Below are 21634 nucleotides of genomic sequence, written 5' to 3' on the forward strand. Positions count from 1 at the left end.
TGCTGTTACAATTTACATGTTTTAAAAATATTGTGTAATTAATTACATATTATTGTGGTTATGCTTACTTTTGCTGTTTTTTAACTTTTAAACTAGAGTTGAAAGTAAATTATGCACCACTATTACCACATTGCAGACTATAACTATTTATTTAACATTACCAGTGAGATTTATGCTACCATTCTATGTTTGTATGTTGTTATTAATTAATATCTTTCACTTCCACTCAAAGAACTCTATTTAGCATTTCTTGTAAGGCAGATGTGGTGGTAATGAACTTCAATGGCTTCTGGTTCTTTAGAAAAGGCTTTATCCCTCCTTCATTTCTGAAGGACAGCTTTGCTGGGTATGGTATTCTTGGCTGACATATTTCAATATTTTGAATATGTTACTCCATGCTCTCCTGGCCTGAAAACTTTCTGCTCTAAAATCCACCAATAGTTGTATGGGTGTTTTTTTAAAAATATATCTAATATATGGCACAAATGAAACTTTCCACAGAAAAGAAAATCATGGACTTGGAGAATAGACTTGTGGTTGCCAAGGGGGAAGGGGAGGGAGTGGGATGGATTGGGAGCTTGGGGTTGACAGATGCAGACTACTGCCTTTGGAATGGATTAGCAATGAGATCCTGCTGTGTAGCACTGGGAGCTATATCTAGTCACTTATGAAGGAGCATGATAATGTGAGAAAAAAGAATATACATGATGTGTAGCTGGGTCACGATGCTGTACAGTAGAAAATTGACAGAACACTGTAAACCAGCTATAATGGAAAAAATTAAAATCATTATATATAAATGTATATATAACTACTCTCTTTCCTTTGCTGCTCTAAAATTCTCTTTGTTTTTGACTTTTGTGAATTGAATCATAATGTCTGTCACTGTGGCCCTATTTAGGTTCAACCTATTTGTTTGGATCTGGATGTCCTTTTCTCTCATCAGGCTCAGGACACTTTTAGCCATTATTGCTTTAAATATACTTTCTTTCCCTTTCTCTTTCTCTTCTTCTTCTGGAACTCTCATAAGGAAAATAATTGACTTTTCATCATGTCCCATAATTCTCATGAGCTTTGTTCACCCTTTTTCATTCTTTTTTATTTTTGCTCCTAAGACTGGGTAATTTCCATTATCCTGTCCTCCTGGTCTTTGAATATTTCTTCCACGTGTTCAAATTTACTTTTTAAACCTCTACTGAATTTTCCAGTTCAGTTATTTATTTTTCAACTCTAGGATTTCTCTTTGGTTTTATGGATGGTTGTCATTTCCTTATTGAAATTATTTTGTTTATACATTGCTTCCCTTATGTCATTCAGTTTTTGTCTCTGTGTTTTCTTACAGTTCACTAAACTTCCTTAAGATAATCATTCTGAATTATTTCTGAGAGTTCATAGGTCTTTAATTATTTAGGGTCAGTTATTGAAGCTATATTCTTTTATTTTTTGATGTCACACTTACCCAATTTTTTTAGGGATTCTTGATTACTTAAGTTGGTATCTGCATTTGAGTAACTTTCCTCTCAGACTTTACAGGTTCTCTTTGGCAGAGATAGTTCTTCATGCATCAACTCAGGCTGGAATTTTGGTCATGTCTGCTGGTAATGTTCTTGGGCAAGTAGGCCTTTTATCATGGTCTATTTTGGGGCAATGCCAGTATTAAAGAGCTTTGAGAACAGGAATGGGGGTGTGTGCCACTAGCTCAGAATAGTTGGATAGAACTGCTGGCTTGGTTTCCTGCCCATGTAAAGTTATGGCTCTGCAGTTGCTTGGATTCTTCAGGCTAACCAGGTGCTCAGGACTGGGAATTATAATCCAGAGTAGGCATGACTATGAATTTGACTCCCTGCCTTGTCAGGGAAGCAGAACAGGCCTCATGACTTGCATATCACTCTGTTTGAGGACCCAAATCAGGCAAGATAATGTTCTGAATTCTGTGGCCATAGAAGGTTCCAGATTTTATTCTGCAGATGGAGAAAGCCATGGATTGTGCTCTTTACTTAAGTTCCACTGTAAGCAAGGCTTTTGGATGGGCCATACACCTTCTCATATGCTCTGGATATGTTCCCTCTTCAATTGGAATAAAGGCTATACACAGAAATGGGTGGTGCTATGAGTTATTTTCCTGGCATAGGCTGAGTAAAAGAACTACCTCCAAAGTCAGAAAGGCTCTTTATTTGTTGTTTTAACTCAAACCAACCCATACTTCAAGTTCCGTGATTTAACAGGGCCACTAATGTTGTTCTTCAAACTATTGGTTCTGTCTGCCTACCTCTTTGCTCAAGTGCTACTGAGGCCCATATCTTTAGGAGTTGTCCCAGATTTTCTGGTCAGATGGGACTAGAAGACACTCTCCACAGCAGATGGGCCAGCAAAACCCCTCCTTTTTGGATCTAACTTAGGCAGATCTGTACCTCACGATGTTTCCTGGTCAGAATTAACCCCCAACTTGGTTCTGCAAATGAGCAAAGTTGTTGGTTGGGATTACTCTCAGGGTAGTGCAAGTATGAATGTAGTCTGCCAAGATCTGTTGGTTGTTACAAGCCCCTCTCCTTTTCTCCATCACAGTCATATTCGCAGTGGTTGAGCCATAGAAATTCCCCCTGATAAATACCAAAGAGATAGGAAAACATATTTCCAGACACAGAAATTTGCTTACAAATGTTCATAGCAGCATTATTCATAATAGACAGTATATAAACAACCCAAATCAACTAATGAATGGATAAACAACTTATGCTATATGTACCAAATGAAATATCATATTGCAATCTAAAAGAATTAAGTGCTGATACATACTACAACATGGACTTTGCAAACATTATACTAAATTAAAGAAGCCAGTCGCAAAAAGCGATAATACTGTACTAAACCATTTATAATAGTATTCAGAACAGGTACATCCATATAGAGAGAAAGATTAATGGTTGTCTAGTTCTAGGATGTGGGATTTTGTGTGTGATGAGTATGTATTTTATTTCTGAAGTAACCAAATACTCTAAAATTAGATTGTAGTGCTGCTTGAACAGCTCTATGAATATATTAAAAACTACTTAATTTTATACTTTTAATGTATGACCTCTATATTATGTGAATTACATCTCAATAAAGTCATTTAAAAATTATCCATGCTAACTATATCTATTATTGTTACTTTTTAAAGGTTAGTATTTGCCTGAGAGTTATTTTAGCAAAGTCATTCAATCTTACTGGCCCTCACTTTCCTCAGGTCAAAATATGATTTGTATTGGTTTAGAATGTCATGATGATTAAAATTTTTACAACTATCAAATTTCCATGCTTACTTAAAAAATGCAGTGAAGTCCAAAAATACTGAGTAAATTTGGGAGGCACTACCAAAGCACTTTCACTGGTGAGAATACATTAGCACTTTTAGAAGGAAGTTCAGGGAATTCCCTTTGTGGCTCAGTGGAAATGAATCTGACTAGAATCCATGAGGACACAGGTTCCCTGGCCTCACTCAATGGGTTAAGGACCTGGCATTTCCATGAGCTGTGGTGCAGGTAGCAGACATGGCTCAGATCTGGTGTCGCTGTGGCATAGGCCAGTGACTGCAGCTCCAATTTGATGCTTAGCCTGGGAGCCTCCATATGCCATAGGTATGGCCCTGAAAAGACAAAAAAAAAGGACAACAAATAAATAAGGGAAGTTCAAAGTGCTCTACTTCGGTTAACTTCTAAGTTCTTATGAAGTTCATGAGACTTGGTAATACAGTTAATAATAATAATAATTATTATTATTATAATTATTATTATCATTATCATTATTGACTGTGCCTCAAGCATTAAAAAGTTCCCAGGCCAGAGATTAAACCCATGCATCACAGCAGCCACCTGAGTCACAGCAGTGACAATGCAGGATCCTTAACCCACCGAGCCACCAGGGAGCTCAAGGAATTCAATTAAAAATTAAGCAACAATAAGTCCAAAAAAATCCTGAACTTATAGCACTTGTCTTCAAAAATGCCCCAACATCTTCACATAGATGAACATCAATTATTAATATGTAATCAACACAGCACTCAAGATAAATAAGTGGACTGACAGAGATAGTATGAAAAGTGAATGGCACTTCAGAGACCAATATGGTGGCAACCTAGCCTCAAAGGAGTCAGGTTGGCCTGTAAATTTTTTGAAATAGAACTGTGCTATAGTATCCTGGGATAGCTACTTCCTGACAGTTCCCTTACTACCACTTCAACTCTTTTTTTTTTTTTTTTTTTGTCTTTTTTTGCCTTTTCTGGGGCCACTCCTGCGGCATGTGGAGATTTCCAGGCTAGGGGTCTAATCAGAGCTGGAGCCATCAGCCTACACCAGAGCCACAGCAACACAGGATCCGAGCCACATCTGTGACCTACACCACAGCTTATGGCAACGCCAGATCCTTAACCCACTGAGCAAGGCCAGGGATCGAACCCACAACCTCATGGTTCCTAGTCGGATTCATTAACCACTGTGCCATGATGGGAACTCCACTACCACTTCAACTCTTAATAGGGTATTCCAACATGGCTCTAAAACAGAGAATTTCAACTTTTTAGCATCCTCATGAATTTCCTCAATTTGTATTCAGTCACCTATACAGCTTAGAACTGGACTATATTCTAGGAAGAGCACCTTGGCTTGAAGATTCCTGGTATAGCAGAAAGGCAGCAGATATCTCTGTTATATAGTCCCAGGGTCAGAAACTAAAGATAATTCCTTCCTTGCTTATAGTTTCATAGCTATAAAGTTGACAAGATAGTCATAAGTTTTATCCTTCTAAGTCTCTAACAACAATACAGCTTGGTAATAGAGTTTCATCAAAATCTTGGAGGATAAATACCATGGGCTGAATGTTTATTTCCCAGCTGAATTCATATGTTGAAACCTAATCCTCAATGTAATGATATTTGGAGGTAGGACTTTGGGGGAGGTGACTAGGTCAAGAGACTGAAGCCCTCATGAATGGGATTAGTGTCCTTACAAAAGAGACCCCAGAGAGCTCCCTTGCCACTTGTGGCACATGAAGATTCAGAAGCTAGCCATTTATAAATTGGGAAGTGGGCACTCGACAGACACCGAATTGGCCAACACCTTGATTTTGGGATTCCCAGACTTCAGAATTATGATAAATAAATGTGTGATGGGTTTAAGTCACCCCATATATGATATTTTTGTAATAGAAGCCTGAATGGATGGAGGCATTAACCTTCATGGACTACACGTTTCAGGCTGCCTGTTTTTCTAAAGTCTCTATTAATTAAAAGAAAGGTTAGGCAAATTGATGCCCCAAAGGTTCTATGCAAAGATTCTTCACCATACTGACTCAAATAAAGTTGGAAGCGATCTGGTATAATATAACATGAATATATGGGCTTTTAATAATATATAGACTATGGTGAGATTTAATAATATATAGACTATGGTGAGTCTTCTTTCCAGCACTTTAGCTATTTCTTCCTCAACCACCCTGTGCTGATTGTGGGGTATGCAATATTTTACTTGAAATGGAAGTAAAGAAGACCTGGACTAGCAAAGTTTCATTAACTTTCCAAATATGATCTCGTGAGTACAAGAGAGTTTATGTGCCAGGAAATGTACAAGGAACCTTGCAGAGATTGTACCACTTCATGTACAGCATTCCTGTGAAGTAGGTGTTACTACGTGCATTATACCGATGAGAAAGCTATTACACAGAGAGGTTATGAACATTTGCTTGAGGTCACACAGGTTTAAAGTGGCTGACCTAGATTTGACTCCATGTCTGTATGGCTCTAAGCCCATGCTCTAAATTGTTAAGTTGGGTTGTCTTTCTTTAAAGAGATCACGGTTCCAAAAAATGTTGCTAAATTTTATTCCATTTAAAAGGCTCTTTATATAAAACAAATTTAATTTCTTTATAAGTTCTGTCAGGAAAAGAGATAGACCATAAAAAGGTAAAATTATAGGTTAAATTATCCTTTAGGGAGAAGTCAGTTTATGAAAAATTAAAAAATTAAACTCTGGGAGTTCCTGTCATGCCTCAGTGGTTAACAAACCTGACTAGGAACCATGAAGTTGCAGGTTCGATCCCTGGCCTTGCTCAGGGGGTTAAGGATCTAGTGTTGCCATGAGCTGCAGTGTAGGTCGCAGACGCGGCTTGGATCCCACGTTGCTGCGCCTCTGGCGTAGGCTGGCGGCTACAGCTCTGATTGGACCCCTAGCCTGGGAACCTCCATATGCTGTGGGTGCAGCCCTAGAAAAGGCAAACAAACAAACAAACAAAAAAAACCCTCTGTGTTCTCAAGCCTACAAATATTCTATTAAATTTGAAATGTTTAGGCTGTTTAGTAAAGCAGAAAAAAAACCACACATATATTTCTGAGTTGAAATCCTGGTCCTTTCACATACTGGCTGTATGATTTTAGATATGATATTAAAATATGCATAAAATGCCTGTATGACCAGATTGCCATGAAAATTAAATGAGATCAGGTATATAAATTTACTGATGGTGTCTAGTACATGCAAGACCCTCAACAAATGGTAAATGTTATTATCATTACTATTATTAGGAACAACACCGAAGGGCCAAAGAAGTACAAAAGAGGTGAATGAAAGGGGACATCAGGGAGGATTTTAAAAGTATGGTTCATTGTTATTTTAAGTATGCTTTAGGAAAAAGCAAATACAGAAAAATGAAAAGGTCCTAATAAGAAATAACTAGTAAAGATGATGATGGAATATTCTTCTCTTAGAGGGAGGTGCCAGAGGGATATTTCCCTATACTCTGTTAATGCTTTTCATTTTGTAGCAGAGAGCTATAAGATAAAGGAAGTCTAGAGAAGACAGTTCCTTATATATGTTGAGAATAGCCTGGAAGCATTTTAAAGACAGATTTAAAAAAATACTGTGGTGAACAAATTAAAGGGTCTAGCTAGTAGCAAGGAAACAGCAAACATTCATGCCCTGCTATTCAAATTCTCTGAAGCAAATTTTTCAGACAGAAGATGTATGACTTTAGGATACATTCTGTGGTAGGTTTATACTTCACTGTTGAGACTATTTGATGCATATTTAAACAAATGAATACATGAAACAATAAATAATGCCCCTTTTTTTGCACATGTCTAAAATTGTTTTACTTCTTTTTTTCCACTGGCCACACCCACAGCATATGGAAGTTCCCTGGCCAGGGACTGAATCTGCACCACATGGGGACTCCTGTTTTAATTCTTACTCTATGTCTCTTCCCTAGAAACATTTTTTAAACGGAAATTTGATTAATGTTGCACTTAATGTTTTAATAAAGCATTTAATTTTAGAAAAAGCATTTGGCTGAGTTACTGCAGGCTTTCTCAACCATTGTCACCTAGAGAAATGACTGACTTGTCTGGCTAGGTACCCAGGGAAAGCACCACTCATCTAGTGACATCTTCCCAAAGTGCAAATCAAAATCATTACGAGAATAATCTATGTTCAAAAGGATGACTCTAGCCAATTTAGTCCTATGTTAGTGATGGGAAATGACATTTCCCATAAGGCTACTATTTCCTTAACAAATTTATTTTAAATGTCAGGAGAAAGTGGCCATGTTATAAAAATTATCATATTCTATGAAAAAAACCACTCATCATTTTTAAACATGACAAAGAAAGCACAAGATTCTTTAAAGAGTTGTCCCCAAACCACCACTTTAAAGCAAAAAATATTAAATTACTTCAAAATATAAGTTGGGTGACCCAAGTCTCAAGTCCAATTGGACCCACACAATTTTTATACCAAACTTTTAAAAAACCTTTAAAAATAAATTTACACATTACCTGGTAATTGTTTTGGTTTTGTGATAATCTCAATTGATTTGATGATGCAAAATGTGAAGAAAAATTACTCCGTGATGGGTTTGTATTACTGTACGTTGTAGTAGATGCTGAATGTAATGAGGTCTGTGGTGTCGAACGGTATTCTTTATTTTGATACAGTACATTGTCTGACAAGTCTCTAATAGTCACCATTTGTGAATTTGGCATATTTCTTCCTGGTCCGGGCAAAGCTGTACTTTGGTGCTCAGCTCGAATGGAACTGCCACTTTCATAAAATCTTGAGTAGCTTGGTATCTGTGCTCCCATCAATGCCAACTCTTCCTCTCTGGCATACTCATCATCAGCATCTCCAGTTTCCATTGCAATGGACAAACAAGTTCCTTCTGTTGAACTAGGAGGTTTTTGTGGGGCACTTCCTCCCAGAATTCTCTGAGGATAATCACTAACTGCCAATGAAAATACTTCACGGATTTCCAAGTTTTGTGTTCTGCAGTAAGGGTCTCTAATAGGTGGCTTTTGCCCACACAAGTTATGTGATGCTAAACCCATGTGTTCAGGCTTATATGATCTTGGAATTCCAACTGGTTCAATTTTGCAAGGTCGGTGGCACACAGATGGCTTTTGAGGTACCGTTATCTCAGAGGCTTGCATTGAAGAGCTTCCATAGTTTTTCTTTGTATGATTGTATACAGAGTTTCCAGCATTTAGCACACTTGTCTGTCTTGACAAAATAATTGTTTTTTCACCTAAGAGCAGAGAGGCATTTTTACAGTGTGCTACTTGTCTTTGAACAGGAATGTGCAACTGAAACTCAGTATCATTTTTACTGGCTGTTTTCTGAATAGGGATTTTATGTGCTTCTGTAATTTGTGTACTTGTATGTTTGGCTGTCCCTTGTCTGCTTGACGAACTGGCTGGACTGTATATACCAGTTACAATGACGTCATTATTGGGAGATGTCCAAGAAGACTGTTGGCTTGAGGGTGGAGCAACATTAACCATATTTCTGACTGTAACATCTGGAGCTACCAAAGAAGCACCAGAAACAGTTCCTGTTGTTGCTGCTCCTGATTCAGAATTCTTACTACTCATTTTTCTTCTCTTATTGCCAACCCACGTCTGAAACAATAAAACAAATGATATTATAGAGAAGTTGTTAACAAGAAAAAACAATTTTGTGTGATACATTATATTCCCATTTGTCATAAAATCAAGGCCTATACAAACTTAAAAAAAAAGATACAATAAAAGAAAAAGTAAAAGTATAAGATCAGAGATGATCAGAGACTGGCACTTAATAAATATCTAGGAATATTCATAGGAGAATTGTATTGTTTGTCTCCTCCTCAAAACCCATCCAATTAACCTCTAGCAAGAACCCTAAAAATGTTTATATCCCTTGAAATTTATATCCTTCTGGAAATTTATCCTAAAAGTAATCCTAGATTTATACAAAGCTTATATGTAAAGATGTTCATCATATATTTATTTATAATAGTGAAAAATTAGAAGCATACTAAAAGTAAGATGTTTATGGATATTGGAAAAGGTTCAAAAGTATTGTTAAACAAATATACACTAGTAATCTTAACAATTTCTGTTCCATGAATATAACAATATTGCTAGATATTTAGATTCTTTTAGAAATAGTCTCTATTATAAACCTTATTGCAATACACATCATTGTGTATGCATCTTTGTCCTATTGGCCTATTAAAATATTATCATATAAGGAAAGTTATTAGGCTTTTTGATATTTTCAAAGTACCCTCAGTGTATAGGAGTTTCTTGGTTTCCCTATACCTTCACCAACACTTTGTATTATCTTTTTGTAGTCTCTACTAGACCAGGAATTAAGAAAAGGTATATAATTGCTGTTGTGATTTGAGTTTCTATAGTTACTCTATTACTTTGAGAGAGTTGCTTACCCATTACATCTACTAATTTTTATATTTGGGTATTTGGGGTTTTTTATTTATTTATAAGAGCAATTTTCTACTGGAAATAGCAACACTTTGTCACAAGTTGCAAATATTTTTCTCAGTTTGTCATTAATTTATGGTAGTTATTTTCTTCTTCATGCTCTTCTCACCAAATTTTATATGGAGAATATGTGTTACTTTCAAAGCAAAAGAATTAATAAAAACAGTATCCATGGTTGGTAGTTAGGGTTTGATTACAAAATACGTACTTTTATATAAGTAATTTATTATAATAATCTTAGTATTATTACACTGAATCATGATTCTTAAAATATGCAATAAGAATATTATGTTCCATAAAAAGATTAGTAAACTTTATAATTATTTCAAAATGTATACCACATTATAAGCTACCAAAACACATTAATCTATCAAGAATTTGAAAAAATAAATAAGAGAAAACATTAAATAAACTAGCCTTGCACAAACACGGTGCAGGGTGTATTTGGTTAATTTTGTGAAATTTGCTTTTGAAGACCACATAAATTATCAAATTTTCAATGTATATTTATACTATATACAACATTAATGTCGTAAATACTATAAATAAAAATAACGTGTTGAATCCCAATTATGTGTTTATATATATATATATATATATATTAGCTCATCTGGTATTATTTTTCTAATAGTATAAATGAAGAAACTGAGGTTCAGAAATATTAAGTAGTTTGTGGAAGGATATCCTGCCAGCTAGTGGCAGAGCAAGGAATCAAAATCAACCTAACCTAATTTCAAAGCACATTCTCCTTCCTCTACGGTGTGAAACTCCTGAAATGGAGTTGGCCATCTCTGTTGGTCATTTTGCTTTTATAATTAGTACTTATCTAATAAAGAAAGTGTTCCAGAAACTGTGATGTTTATCTCCATTTTGCTTCACTTGGGACTGTGGAATTTAAAACTCACTCTTATTTTGTTTTACTAAAAGCAGGCGTGAGAATTACAAGCAGAGGGACAAATAAATATAAATATTACAAGAGAAGGAGGCATAGGATAAAAACTAAAAGGTTTCAAAGAGAAATACTGGGGGATAGATATAATTTCAAATTATGGTTCAAAAAAAATCAAAATATGTGTATTTTGATTTACACATATCAAAATAAGTTACTATGTTATGGCTTTTCAAATAAGAAAAATATGTACACATAGGAAATATGACGTATTTGGTCATAATTTTTTACATTTTAAAAATGTCAATGGGAAAGGATAGTGAACTGGTAAAACATGGACTCAAGAGCTAAAACATCTGGAGGTCAGCTCTGGACAAGATTTCTGAGAAAACAACCTACCATACTCTCATCATAACACCTATCTTAACACAGGAATTTTAAGATTGATCTTAGTGCATTGCAAATGTATGGCTTACCTTTATAGTTTTACATTCATACTTATATAGTTTACTAGATATTTATACCATGTACCCATGAAAAAGTAAAATGCAGTAGAATAGCACATGAATATGAAACTCAATTATCTTAACAGCCAATGTTCAGAACACAGCCTTGTTCAGAAGGCAGCCAATATAGATGTCACAAGATCCATGTACTTTACTGAAAGGACAACACTTTGATCTTAAAACATACTTTCTCTTATTTTACACACTACTTGACCAAGTCTGGTATCCTAATCTATAATAAATTAGAAACAACAAAATAGGAGGGGTGTTGGTAATAGAGATTGTTGTTGGAAGCACCTTGATAGCACCAAACCAAAGGATGTTCATTAAATGTTACTCACTAAAAAGAAGAAAGAAAAAATATATGAGATTCAATATGAGAAATCATTAAATGGGGGGGGGGTTCTCTAGTAAAGGAAAAACCATCCCACATACCTTACCATGTTGTGAGCATTATTATTTTATAGCACAGTACAATAATTGATTTCCATAGTAAAACTCTGAATCAAAAAGTAAATATCCAATTATTTTCAATCATCTCTATTGAAGTAAAGTAGGAAAGTATACAGTTAAATATTTTACATTAAAATATTGAAAATCAGGAAAATTCATTGCCTAAAAGTTCCCCAAAACTGAATTAAATTTTGCTAAGTCATTCCACTATGGAATTCAAAATTTATCAGTGCTTATAGGAGATAAATGATTTTTATTCCAAATGTTTCCTTGATGAGAGAGAAATAAGTGGGTTAATCAAAACTGATATTATAAGAATTTAGGATTTGGACCTAATAAAATGATATTACATAGAAAAAAAAGAAAGGCAAAAAATTCGGGTCGCCAATCCTTGGCAATTTTTGGGTCCATACAATTCCTTTTCAGTTTTTTTCTTAGAAATTCAATGTATCCAAATTTGATTTCCTTTTTCTATACCTTCTTCTTTATTTTCCTGTTCCTTTACCTTGATATTTTTCTATGTGAATGTTTTAACCTTTTAAGTTCTTTTTACATTGGGATCAAGTACAGTAGGGTTGAAGTTCTTTGGAGAAAAAAACACTATAACTACTATACAAAATAATAAAGGAAGATATCTTTCAAGTAGAAAATATAGACCTATCAAAATATTGGGGACAAGGAAGGTTGTGGACTAATGAGTCTATAAATAACCCCCTTCTCCTCTGGCTGGAAAAGCCACCAAAATTGTGTTGAAATTTAGATTAAGAGGACCGAATTTCTGTAGAACTTATATTCTACTAGAACAAAGAGAATTAATCTGTTTTACACAATCCCTTATAACTTATACAACATTTAAGTCATAAAGCTTATGTTTTAGGAATTTCTTTCATTTACATTATTTGTTACAGATTTTATACCATTTGGAGGATAAATATAAACCTTTGTATTTCAACACTCTCCAAATTTAGTACAATCAAATAAGTTATTAGGGGAAAGATTACAGTATCAAATTGGAAATATGAAAGGTCACAGTCCACAAAGCAGCTGCCTAAGAAGACTTCATTTAAAATAATGGTAAAATAAAAGTTTAAAAGAGAAAGAAATTAATGTAGAAAAAAAGACGTTTGTACTTATGGAAATCTTATCAACTTGAAATATTACACATTTTAAACTCATTTTTATAAGGCAGTTAAAATTTCTTCTCTGAAGTTTACTAAAGTATTTCAAATAAGGAATTTAGAGCTTTCAATAAGAGATATTTCCAGTTCTTACACAAATCCAAGTATGAAGGTTGATCTCAGCAAACAAGAAACAGATATCCTGGATATTCCCCCCACCTAGAACTGATGGCATAATTCCCTATTTGAAGGTGAATATATCCTTCAGCCTTATCAAGAGATTTTTATCATCATGGTCTTTGAAATTTCCTCAAACAGAAAAATAAACAGAAGTCCTTTCTCTTACCAAATTAGCTTAATGAATGAAAGGGATGGGAGAGTTGCTAATCTTTGAATCCCTAAAGTTTCATGCCAGGAGGATTTGTAGCATTTTCAGACAATCATGAAAGGATCCATGTACTCAATACAATCTGTGATAGTTCTGTTAAGTTTATCTCCTGCCTCCTCTCTATTACCTTCTAGTTTCCAAATGTGTAGCAGCTCTGGTTTTTACATTTGAGTAACTATGGTTGTGAGAAAGGAAATTTTCCTCCTGGGGATTTCTTGTCCTTTACTTGCTAACTCATTAAAATGCACACATTTTACTTAGAAGGAGGAGGAGGTATTCACAAACATGTTAGGTTTTCCTAAAAAGCAAAAAAAAAAATTACTAAAGTCATAAATGTCTGATGAAAAAATTAAAACACAACAAGAAATTATTTTTAGTCCCTTGGTAAATGCCTGTTTTACTGATATCAATTTGGAGGGTTTTATCTAGATTAATCCTAGGTTTAAAGAAAGCATAAGATCAACAACTGATCCTAAAGGTACCCATTAGTTAAAAGGACTGGGATTTTTTTAAAGATATGTTTAAAATGCAAAAGTTTTACTCCTTTCAAGGTATTTATAGAAACACATACATAATAAATGATTAACTCTTTATTAAAAATAGTAATTTTATAGGTGTTAATAAATTTAGAGACTTCATGCCCTGATAGCTTTTCTCACATTAAGCAATTATCACTTGTATTAAAAAGCTATAAATTCAAGAGACCTCAATACTTACCCTGACTACACTGAAGTCCAGCTTAGTCTCCTGTGCACACTGTAATATGAGCTGAAAGCAATTTTTACTTTGATTTGTCATTCCATTTTCATAATAACGCTGTAAAATCCTTTGTTGTTCTACAGTAAATACAGAACGCAGATTCATCTAAAAATAAAAGAAGATATTCTGAAAATTTGAGTAAAAATTGGGTATGTATAGAATTTGCATGTTTGTTTTTTTTATACAATTTCAATGCTTTCAAGCTGCAAGATTTTTTTAAGTGAAATAATCCCAGTAACGGGCAATAATTTGTGTGCTAAAGGGAGACAGGTTGTCACTGAAAATTATGCATAATGTGGAGTTCCCGTCGTGGCGCAGTGGCTAACGAATCCGACTAGGAACCATGAGGTTGCGGGTTCGATCCCTGCCCTTGCTCAGTGGGTTAAGGATCCGGCGTTGCCGTGAGCTGTGGTGTAGGTTACAGACGTGGCTCGGATCCCGCGTTGCTGTGGCTGTGGTGTAGGCCAGCGGCTACAGCTCCAATTAGACCCCTAGCCTGGGAACCTCCATATGCCACGGGAGTGGCCCAAGAAAATGGCAAAAATACAAAAAAAAAAATTATGCATAATGTGAACACTTACTGAATTTGTTCAGAAAAAGTACTAACTTTAAAGACAAAAAGAGGAAAGTCCTTATCTGGTTAGTGTCAATGTATGGGGAAAAAAGGTTCTTTCACCGAAATAAATACTTATGGCTAGTAAACCAGAGATTGTGGTATGGTGGTAGCCATATGCGGTCAATTGTCAACAGGGATACTGACTGTTCTTTATCAAGCAAGGCATCTGGCATATGTCTTACAGCCAGAAGTTGCACTCTGGAACAAAAAGGGTGCTTTTATTTATTTATTTTTTATTTTTCTGGGATAAAGGAGTTCATTTTATATATCAAATCAAAACCTCTCTTAAAGCTTAAAAATAAACTGGAAGATTTAGTGACTGTGAAAATATATTTGCTCTAGTCAATATTAACCAAAATAATAATTATTAATAACTGTAAAACATAAAATTAAAAATCCAGTACATTTTACTAAAAACAAACCATGTAAAAACAATGTACTTTTAACTGACAATATCAGACAATACAAGAGAAATTTTTTAAAAACACATTATTCTTCCTGCCAATTGGCAAGATGTGTAATATTAAGGGAAAACAACCTGTGAATCTCACAAATAAAAGGCAAGTCAAAATCTTTTCATAAAAGAGATGAATTCTAGCAGTGCATTTTATAAAGAACACATAATTGATTAAGTCAATTTCAAGTTCCTCCTAAAAGCTGTCACACTGAAACTGTTATTCCTAAAATTTGATGGAAAGAAAACCCTTTCCAAGGAATAAATCTCTTCAAAATTAGGAAAATAGCAACAACAAAACAATAAGCCAAACCAAACAGAAATCATTCTAGTATATTAGGTATGGAAACAACCAAGTACACTGACATGAAAATAAAAAATAATTTCTATGTTTTGAATATTTTGAACAATAAATAAGTATCATAAAGAAATTAAAGACAGTCATATAGAGCCATCCAGTGCAATCTACACAACTTTTTTCTTTCCAATATGAATATATTCCTAGATAATGTTAAGAGATTTGATGAGAGAAAAATCACATGTGCAAGAGGGCAGGAACACTCAGAAATAAATTGCTCCACTTTATAAAGGGATCTTGTTTAAGTACATCAATGTGGAAATATAGACCTCTATCTGCAACCTGACCAAAGATGTTTGGGCCAGAGGGTAGGGATGATATTCATCAAAACAATATTGATATCATAACTGCCAGCTTTCACAGCAATTTGGGGTTCCTTTTCCTACCGGTTCAGCTACAGTCAGGAGAGGAACCAGAAGATGGGGCTCAAATACATGGAATACCTCATCTGGTGTGGATTAAGAAGCAAGGTACTTTGGAATGAGATCTGAGGAAGGTGGTAAATTTCAGTTCACTAATGCATAATCCAGGTAATGGCTCTTATTCTTCTCCGTAGGGCTGTTAACTACCACAAAAATTCTACTGTGCAAGATATGGCTGATCCCCAAGTATATCACACTATACTTGCCCTAATAATGTAGGAATGCTTTCCTATTGGCTAGCTACAACTGTTACCAAAGTATGATATGAATCTTAGAAAGCACAGCAGATCCTTACCCACTGATACTAAGAGCCAACTATAGATGACAAGCACTAAGCAGATTTCTGGAGTCAACAAATCTGACAATATATAAGGCTGTGACCCTTTTAGTATTTCCCTTAAACTCAGTAGCAGCAGCAAGAATGCCACTTGGGTCAAAAGATCTCTTTTTCTTTCAAATGATAGGAAGTCCATTCTTTACCATAACAACTAGATAAACCCTTATAAGCAAGATAACTTGCCATTATCTCCACCTATTCTAGTTATAAAGTGGCAAGTTACTGAATGACTGCACAGCCAAAGCTCTTAATCATTTGCACAAAAATCAGAGAAAGAGCTGTAAAAACTTTCATTCTAGAAGTTGTGTCATTAATTATGTGCAAGATAAAATGACAATACATTGGATTCATGGAAATTGAGGTCCACTAGTTTGGGATGGAAGAGGTAACTGAATTAGGAGATTAAATATTGAAATAGCAAGTCATTTAGCTTTACCTCATGATCTCCTAGTATAATATTCTTTGCATTGTACCATCCATTCAGTACATACCATCCCATAGGAATAAGACGACCTGTGTCTTTCTCAGCTCTACAGGAGACTACTGGGTAAATCACTAATTTCTATGAGCATCCATTTCCTAGTCTGTAAAATTCTGGATTATATGACTTGTTTTATTAACCAGTTTGGGTTGTTACAAATAATGTAGGATATGTTAACTCATTCTTCTTAAATCTTAAATCTTGTTATAGTTGTAACATATTTATATTTTTAAAGATAACTAGGCCCTTCAATTTATTTACATTATTCAGATATGGGATTGCTTGGGTTGCTCTCAGCATTAGCATTTGGTGTTTTAATGAAGACCCTGCGTCATTGGGAAAAGATTAAATTATGTTCAATATGTTCTATTTGAAGAAGTAGAGCAATGAGTAAATATTTTAGATGTATTGCTTTGGAAGTACTAGAAAAATACTGCTTGAGGAATAACTGCCTCCTTAGGAGTTCCAGATAGCTAAGGCTAATATTTTCACATTGGAATATTTCAGATAAATTCCTATACAACACTATTGTTATATATCTGATACTATACTTAAAACTAGCTCTAATAACACCCTAATAATGTCTTAACTGGTTAAACAAATTGAAAAGTACCAAAAATTTTACTCATAAGTATTCACTCTTGCAAAAAATGATTTTAAAAATGGAATGAGTCCATAAAATCATCACCAAGTCAAATAGAATATATTATTTCCAACACTAAAAATTTGAATTTTGAGTAAGCCATTGACTTTTTGTTTGATTACAAAGAGATGACCTTAGGTGAATATAAGCTCTTGAATACTTTTATCTTAGCCAACATATCTCTATTAACATTATCCTTTTTATCCAATATTATTATTCACTTTTTAATTCACATACAGTAAAAAATCACCATTTTAATGCACAGTTTTAGGAGTTAAAAAACATATATAGTATAGTCATGAAACCACCATTACATTTAAGATATGGAACCACTCTAAAGAACCCCTTACACTGCTTCAGTCTCTCCAGCTGCCCACCTCTGACAATCATTATTCTGTTCCTATTATTTTGACTTTTATAGAATCCTGTATAAATGGAATCATACAGTATGTATTTCTTCTGAGCCTAGCTTCTTTCATTTTGTATAATGTATTTGATATTGTCCGCATCAGAAGTTTTCTCCTATTTATCCCAGAGTAGCATTCCATTGTAAGAACATATCACAGTTTATCCATTCATCTATTGAAGGACATGTAGGCTGTTTTAATTTCTTGGCTACTATGAACAAAACTGATAAAAACATTTGTGCACAGGTTTATGTCTGAAAATAAGTTTCCATTTCTCTTGAGTAAACACCTAGGAGTAGGATTGCTGGGTCATATGGTAAATGCATGATTAGCTTTATAAGAAACTGCTAAATAGCCAGTTTCAAAACTGGCTCTATAAATTTGCTTTCTCGTCAATATTCTACAAAAGTTTCGGTTCTTTCACTTCCTCAACAGAATTGATTATGACAAGATTTTTTTAAAAATAGTCATTGTAATAGTTCTGTAAAAGTATATTATGATGATAATTTTTTCTTCTTTTTTAGATAATTATTAATTTATTGATACTTTGACATTTTTTCTTATTAATGCAGAGTTGATTCACAATGTCCTGTCCATTTCTGCTGTACGGCAAAGTGACCCAGTCATATATATATATACATTCTTCTTCTCATAGAAATACCTCTTCTAACTTTCTATTTTTTCCTTTTTTTAATTACTCAATGAATTTTATTACATCTATAGTTGTACAAAAATCATCACAACCAAATTTTATAGCTTTGTATTTCCCTAGTGACCAATTACATTGGACAGCTTTTAATATACTTGTCACTCATATATTTTCTCTATAGAAATGTCCAAATATTTTGCAAATTTTTATATTGGATTATTTATTATTGAACTTTTAGAGTTCATTACATATTCTGGATGCAAGTCCTTTAACATAAATATGATTCTTAAATATCTTCTCATTTGTGGCTTATTTTTAAAATTTTAGTAACAGTGTATTTTACAGAAAAGTTTTTAATTTTGCTTGAGCTCAATTTATCATTACTCCTTAGTTTAATGAATTGTGCTTATAGTGCCGTATATAAGAAATCTTGGTCTAGTACAAGGTCACGGAAAATTTTTCCTATGTTTTCTTTTAGTAGCTTCATATTTTTGCATTTTACATTTAGGTTTAAAATCCATTTGCAGTTGATTTTTGTAGAGGTGTGAAGAATGGGTCAAAGTTTTGTGGAGGTTTTTTTTTGCATATGGATATTCAATTGTTCCAGTATCATTAATGGAAAAAACTTTTCATTGACTTTCTTTTTCATCTTTGTTAAAAATCAGTTGACCACAAATGTATGCCTCTGTATCTGGACATGTTTCTGTTCCATTGATCTATGTCTCAATGCTCTCATCAAAACCACACTGTCTTAACTACTGTAGGTTAATAATGAGTCTTGAATCAGGAGATATGTGTCTTCTGACACTGTTGTACTTTTGAAAATCAACTTAGCTATTCTACATCCTTTACATTCTTATATGAATTTTAGAATCTGTTTGCTGGTACCGACCAAAAATCCTGCCGGGATTGGAATGAATCTATACATCAGCTTAGGGACAATTCATATATCTCCAAATTCATGATTATGATATAGCTCTCTCTAATTATTTAGATTTTGTTTGGTTTATTTCCTCAGAGTTTTTAGCATACAGATTCAATACATAGTCTATTAAATTTATACTTGTGTATTTCTTGCGTGTGTGTATGGTTTTGTTTTGTTTTGTTTTGTTTTGTTTGTGCTGGGGCAGCTGCTATTGTAAAAAATAATTTTTAAGTTATGGTTACTATAATTAAAAATAATGTAGGAATTTCCCGTTGCGGCTCAGCAGTAATGAGCCCCGACTAGTATCCATGAGGATGCAGGTTCAATTCCTGGCCTCACTCATTGGGTTAAGAATCCAGAGTTGCTATGAGCTGTGGTATAGGTCATAGACGGCTCAGATTTGGCAGTGCTTTGGCTGTGGCATAGGCCAGCAGCTGCAGCTCCAATTAGACCTGTGGCTTGGGAACTTCCATATGCTGCAGTGTGGCCCTAAAAAATAAGCAAAAAAAAAAATGTAATGTATATTTGAAATTTGCTAAGAGAGATCTTAAGTGTTCTTACTACACCAAAAAAAAAAAAAAAAAGGAGTATGAGGTGATGGACATATTATATACCTTGATTGTACTAATCATTTCATAATATATATGTATATTAAACCATCAAATTATACCCGTTAAACATAAACAATTTTCATTTGTGAACCATACCTCAACAGAACCGGAATTAAAAACTTTTCCAATTGCTCACTGTTGGTATATCAACATATAGTTGATTTGGGGATACTGACTTTGCTCAATTCACTTACTGGTTCTAGGAACTTTTTGGTTGATTGCTTGGTATTCCCTAAACAATTATGTCATCCAGAGAGAAACCCTTATTTCTTCTTTCCCAATGTTTGCCTTTTATATTTTTATTGCACTGGCTAGGAACTAGAGCATAATGTTTTGGTTATTTTTTTTCTCTTTTTAGGGCCACACCCACAGCACATGGAGGTTCCCAGGCTAGGGGTCAAATCGGAGCTGTAGCCGCTGGCCACAACCACAGCCACAGCAACTCAGGATCTGAGCTAGGTCTGCGAACTACACCATAGCCCATGGCAAAGCTGGATCCTTAACCCACTGAGCAAGGCCAGGGATCGAACCTGTGTCCTCATGGATGCTAGTCGGGTTCATTAACCACTGAGCCACAATGGGAAATCCCCTATAATGTTTTAATAAGTTCTGTGAGAGTGGACATTCTTTCCTTGTTCTCAATTTTAGAGGAAAACCATTCAATCTTTCACCATTAAATGTTATATCAGCTGTAGGTTTTTCATATTTTTTACCTGGTTAAGGAAGTTTCCTTTTATTTCTATTAAACTGAGAGTTATTATTTATTATTATTACTATTATTATCATCTTTATAATGAACAGAGTTATTATTATTATTACTATTATTATCATCTTTATAATGAACAGATTTTTTTATAATGAACAATGACTTTTGTTAAATGTTTTTTCCTGCATCTATTGAAATAATTGTACAGATTTTGTTCTTTTAACCTTTGATATGATAAATTATGCTGATTGATTTTCACATGTTGAACCAGCCTTCTGTTCCTGGAATAAACCCCACTTAGCAGTGATATATTGTTCTTTTTACATATTTATTTGTTTTCTAAATATTTTGTTGAAAATTGTTGGGTCTCCATTCATGAAAGCTATTTGTCTATGATTTCCTTTTCTTGTATTTGGTTTGGTAAGGTGTAATAAGTTAAGAAATATTCCTTCTACTTATATGTCTGGAAGAGTCTACATAGAATTATTATTTTTTAATTAAATCTTTGTTAGAAATAATCAATGAAGACATTTGAGCATGGGATTTTCTTTGTTGGAAAGTTTTAAGCTCTGCATTGTAGTTCTGTCTTATTCAGATTATCTATTTCTTCTTATTTTTTAAATTTTGATGTCTTTTTTAAAGATTTTTTTCATTATAGTTGATTTACAATGTTTTGTCAATTTCTGATGTACAGCAAAATGAGCCAGTTTTATATATATGTGTGTATATATATATATATATATATATACATATGCATATATACACATTGTTTTGCTCACATTATCCTCCATCATGTTCCATCACAAGTGACTAGATATAGTTCCCTGTGCTATACATCAGGATCTCATTGCTTATCTACTCCAAATGCAATAGTTTGCATGTACTAACCCCAAACTCCCAGTCCATCCCACTCCCTCCTCCTCCCCCCTGGCAAACACAAGTCTGTTATCCATGTCCATGAGTTTGTTTCTTTTCTGTAGATAGGTTCATTTATGCCATATATTAGATTCCAGATATAAGTGATATCATTTGGTATTTGTCTTTCTCTTTCTGACTTACATCACTTAGTATGAGAGTCTCTAGTTCCATCCATGTTGCTGCAAATGGCATTATTTTGTTCTTATTTGT

The 21634-nt window shown here is 34.1% G+C and overlaps 1 protein-coding gene across 17 annotated transcripts in view; it reads right to left on the reverse strand.

The window, feature by feature from the left end:
- HDX (highly divergent homeobox) overlaps nt 1-21634 on the reverse strand; it is a 288121-nt gene that overhangs the window by 247157 nt on the left and 19330 nt on the right. For 9 of the 17 annotated variants that reach the window (XM_085008833.1, XM_085008834.1, XM_085008832.1 and 6 more), the window contains 2 exons: nt 13856-14002; nt 7802-8920 (listed from right to left, as the gene is read on the reverse strand). In XM_085008833.1, the coding sequence (XP_084864959.1) occupies nt 7802-8920; nt 13856-14002 (1266 nt within the window). Of the gene's footprint in view, nt 1-4221; nt 4411-6230; nt 8921-13855; nt 14003-21634 lie in introns of those variants that run through there. The other 8 variants (XM_085008836.1, XM_085008835.1, XM_085008839.1 and 5 more) reach the window with 4 other exon arrangements.

Source organism: Sus scrofa, chromosome X (assembly GCF_054392235.1).
Source record: "Sus scrofa isolate SSC_HxYL_T2T_F1_AM1 chromosome X, Sscrofa_HxYL_maternal_Yorkshire_Landrace_v2.0, whole genome shotgun sequence".
NCBI classification, from domain to species: Eukaryota; Metazoa; Chordata; class Mammalia; order Artiodactyla; family Suidae; genus Sus; species Sus scrofa.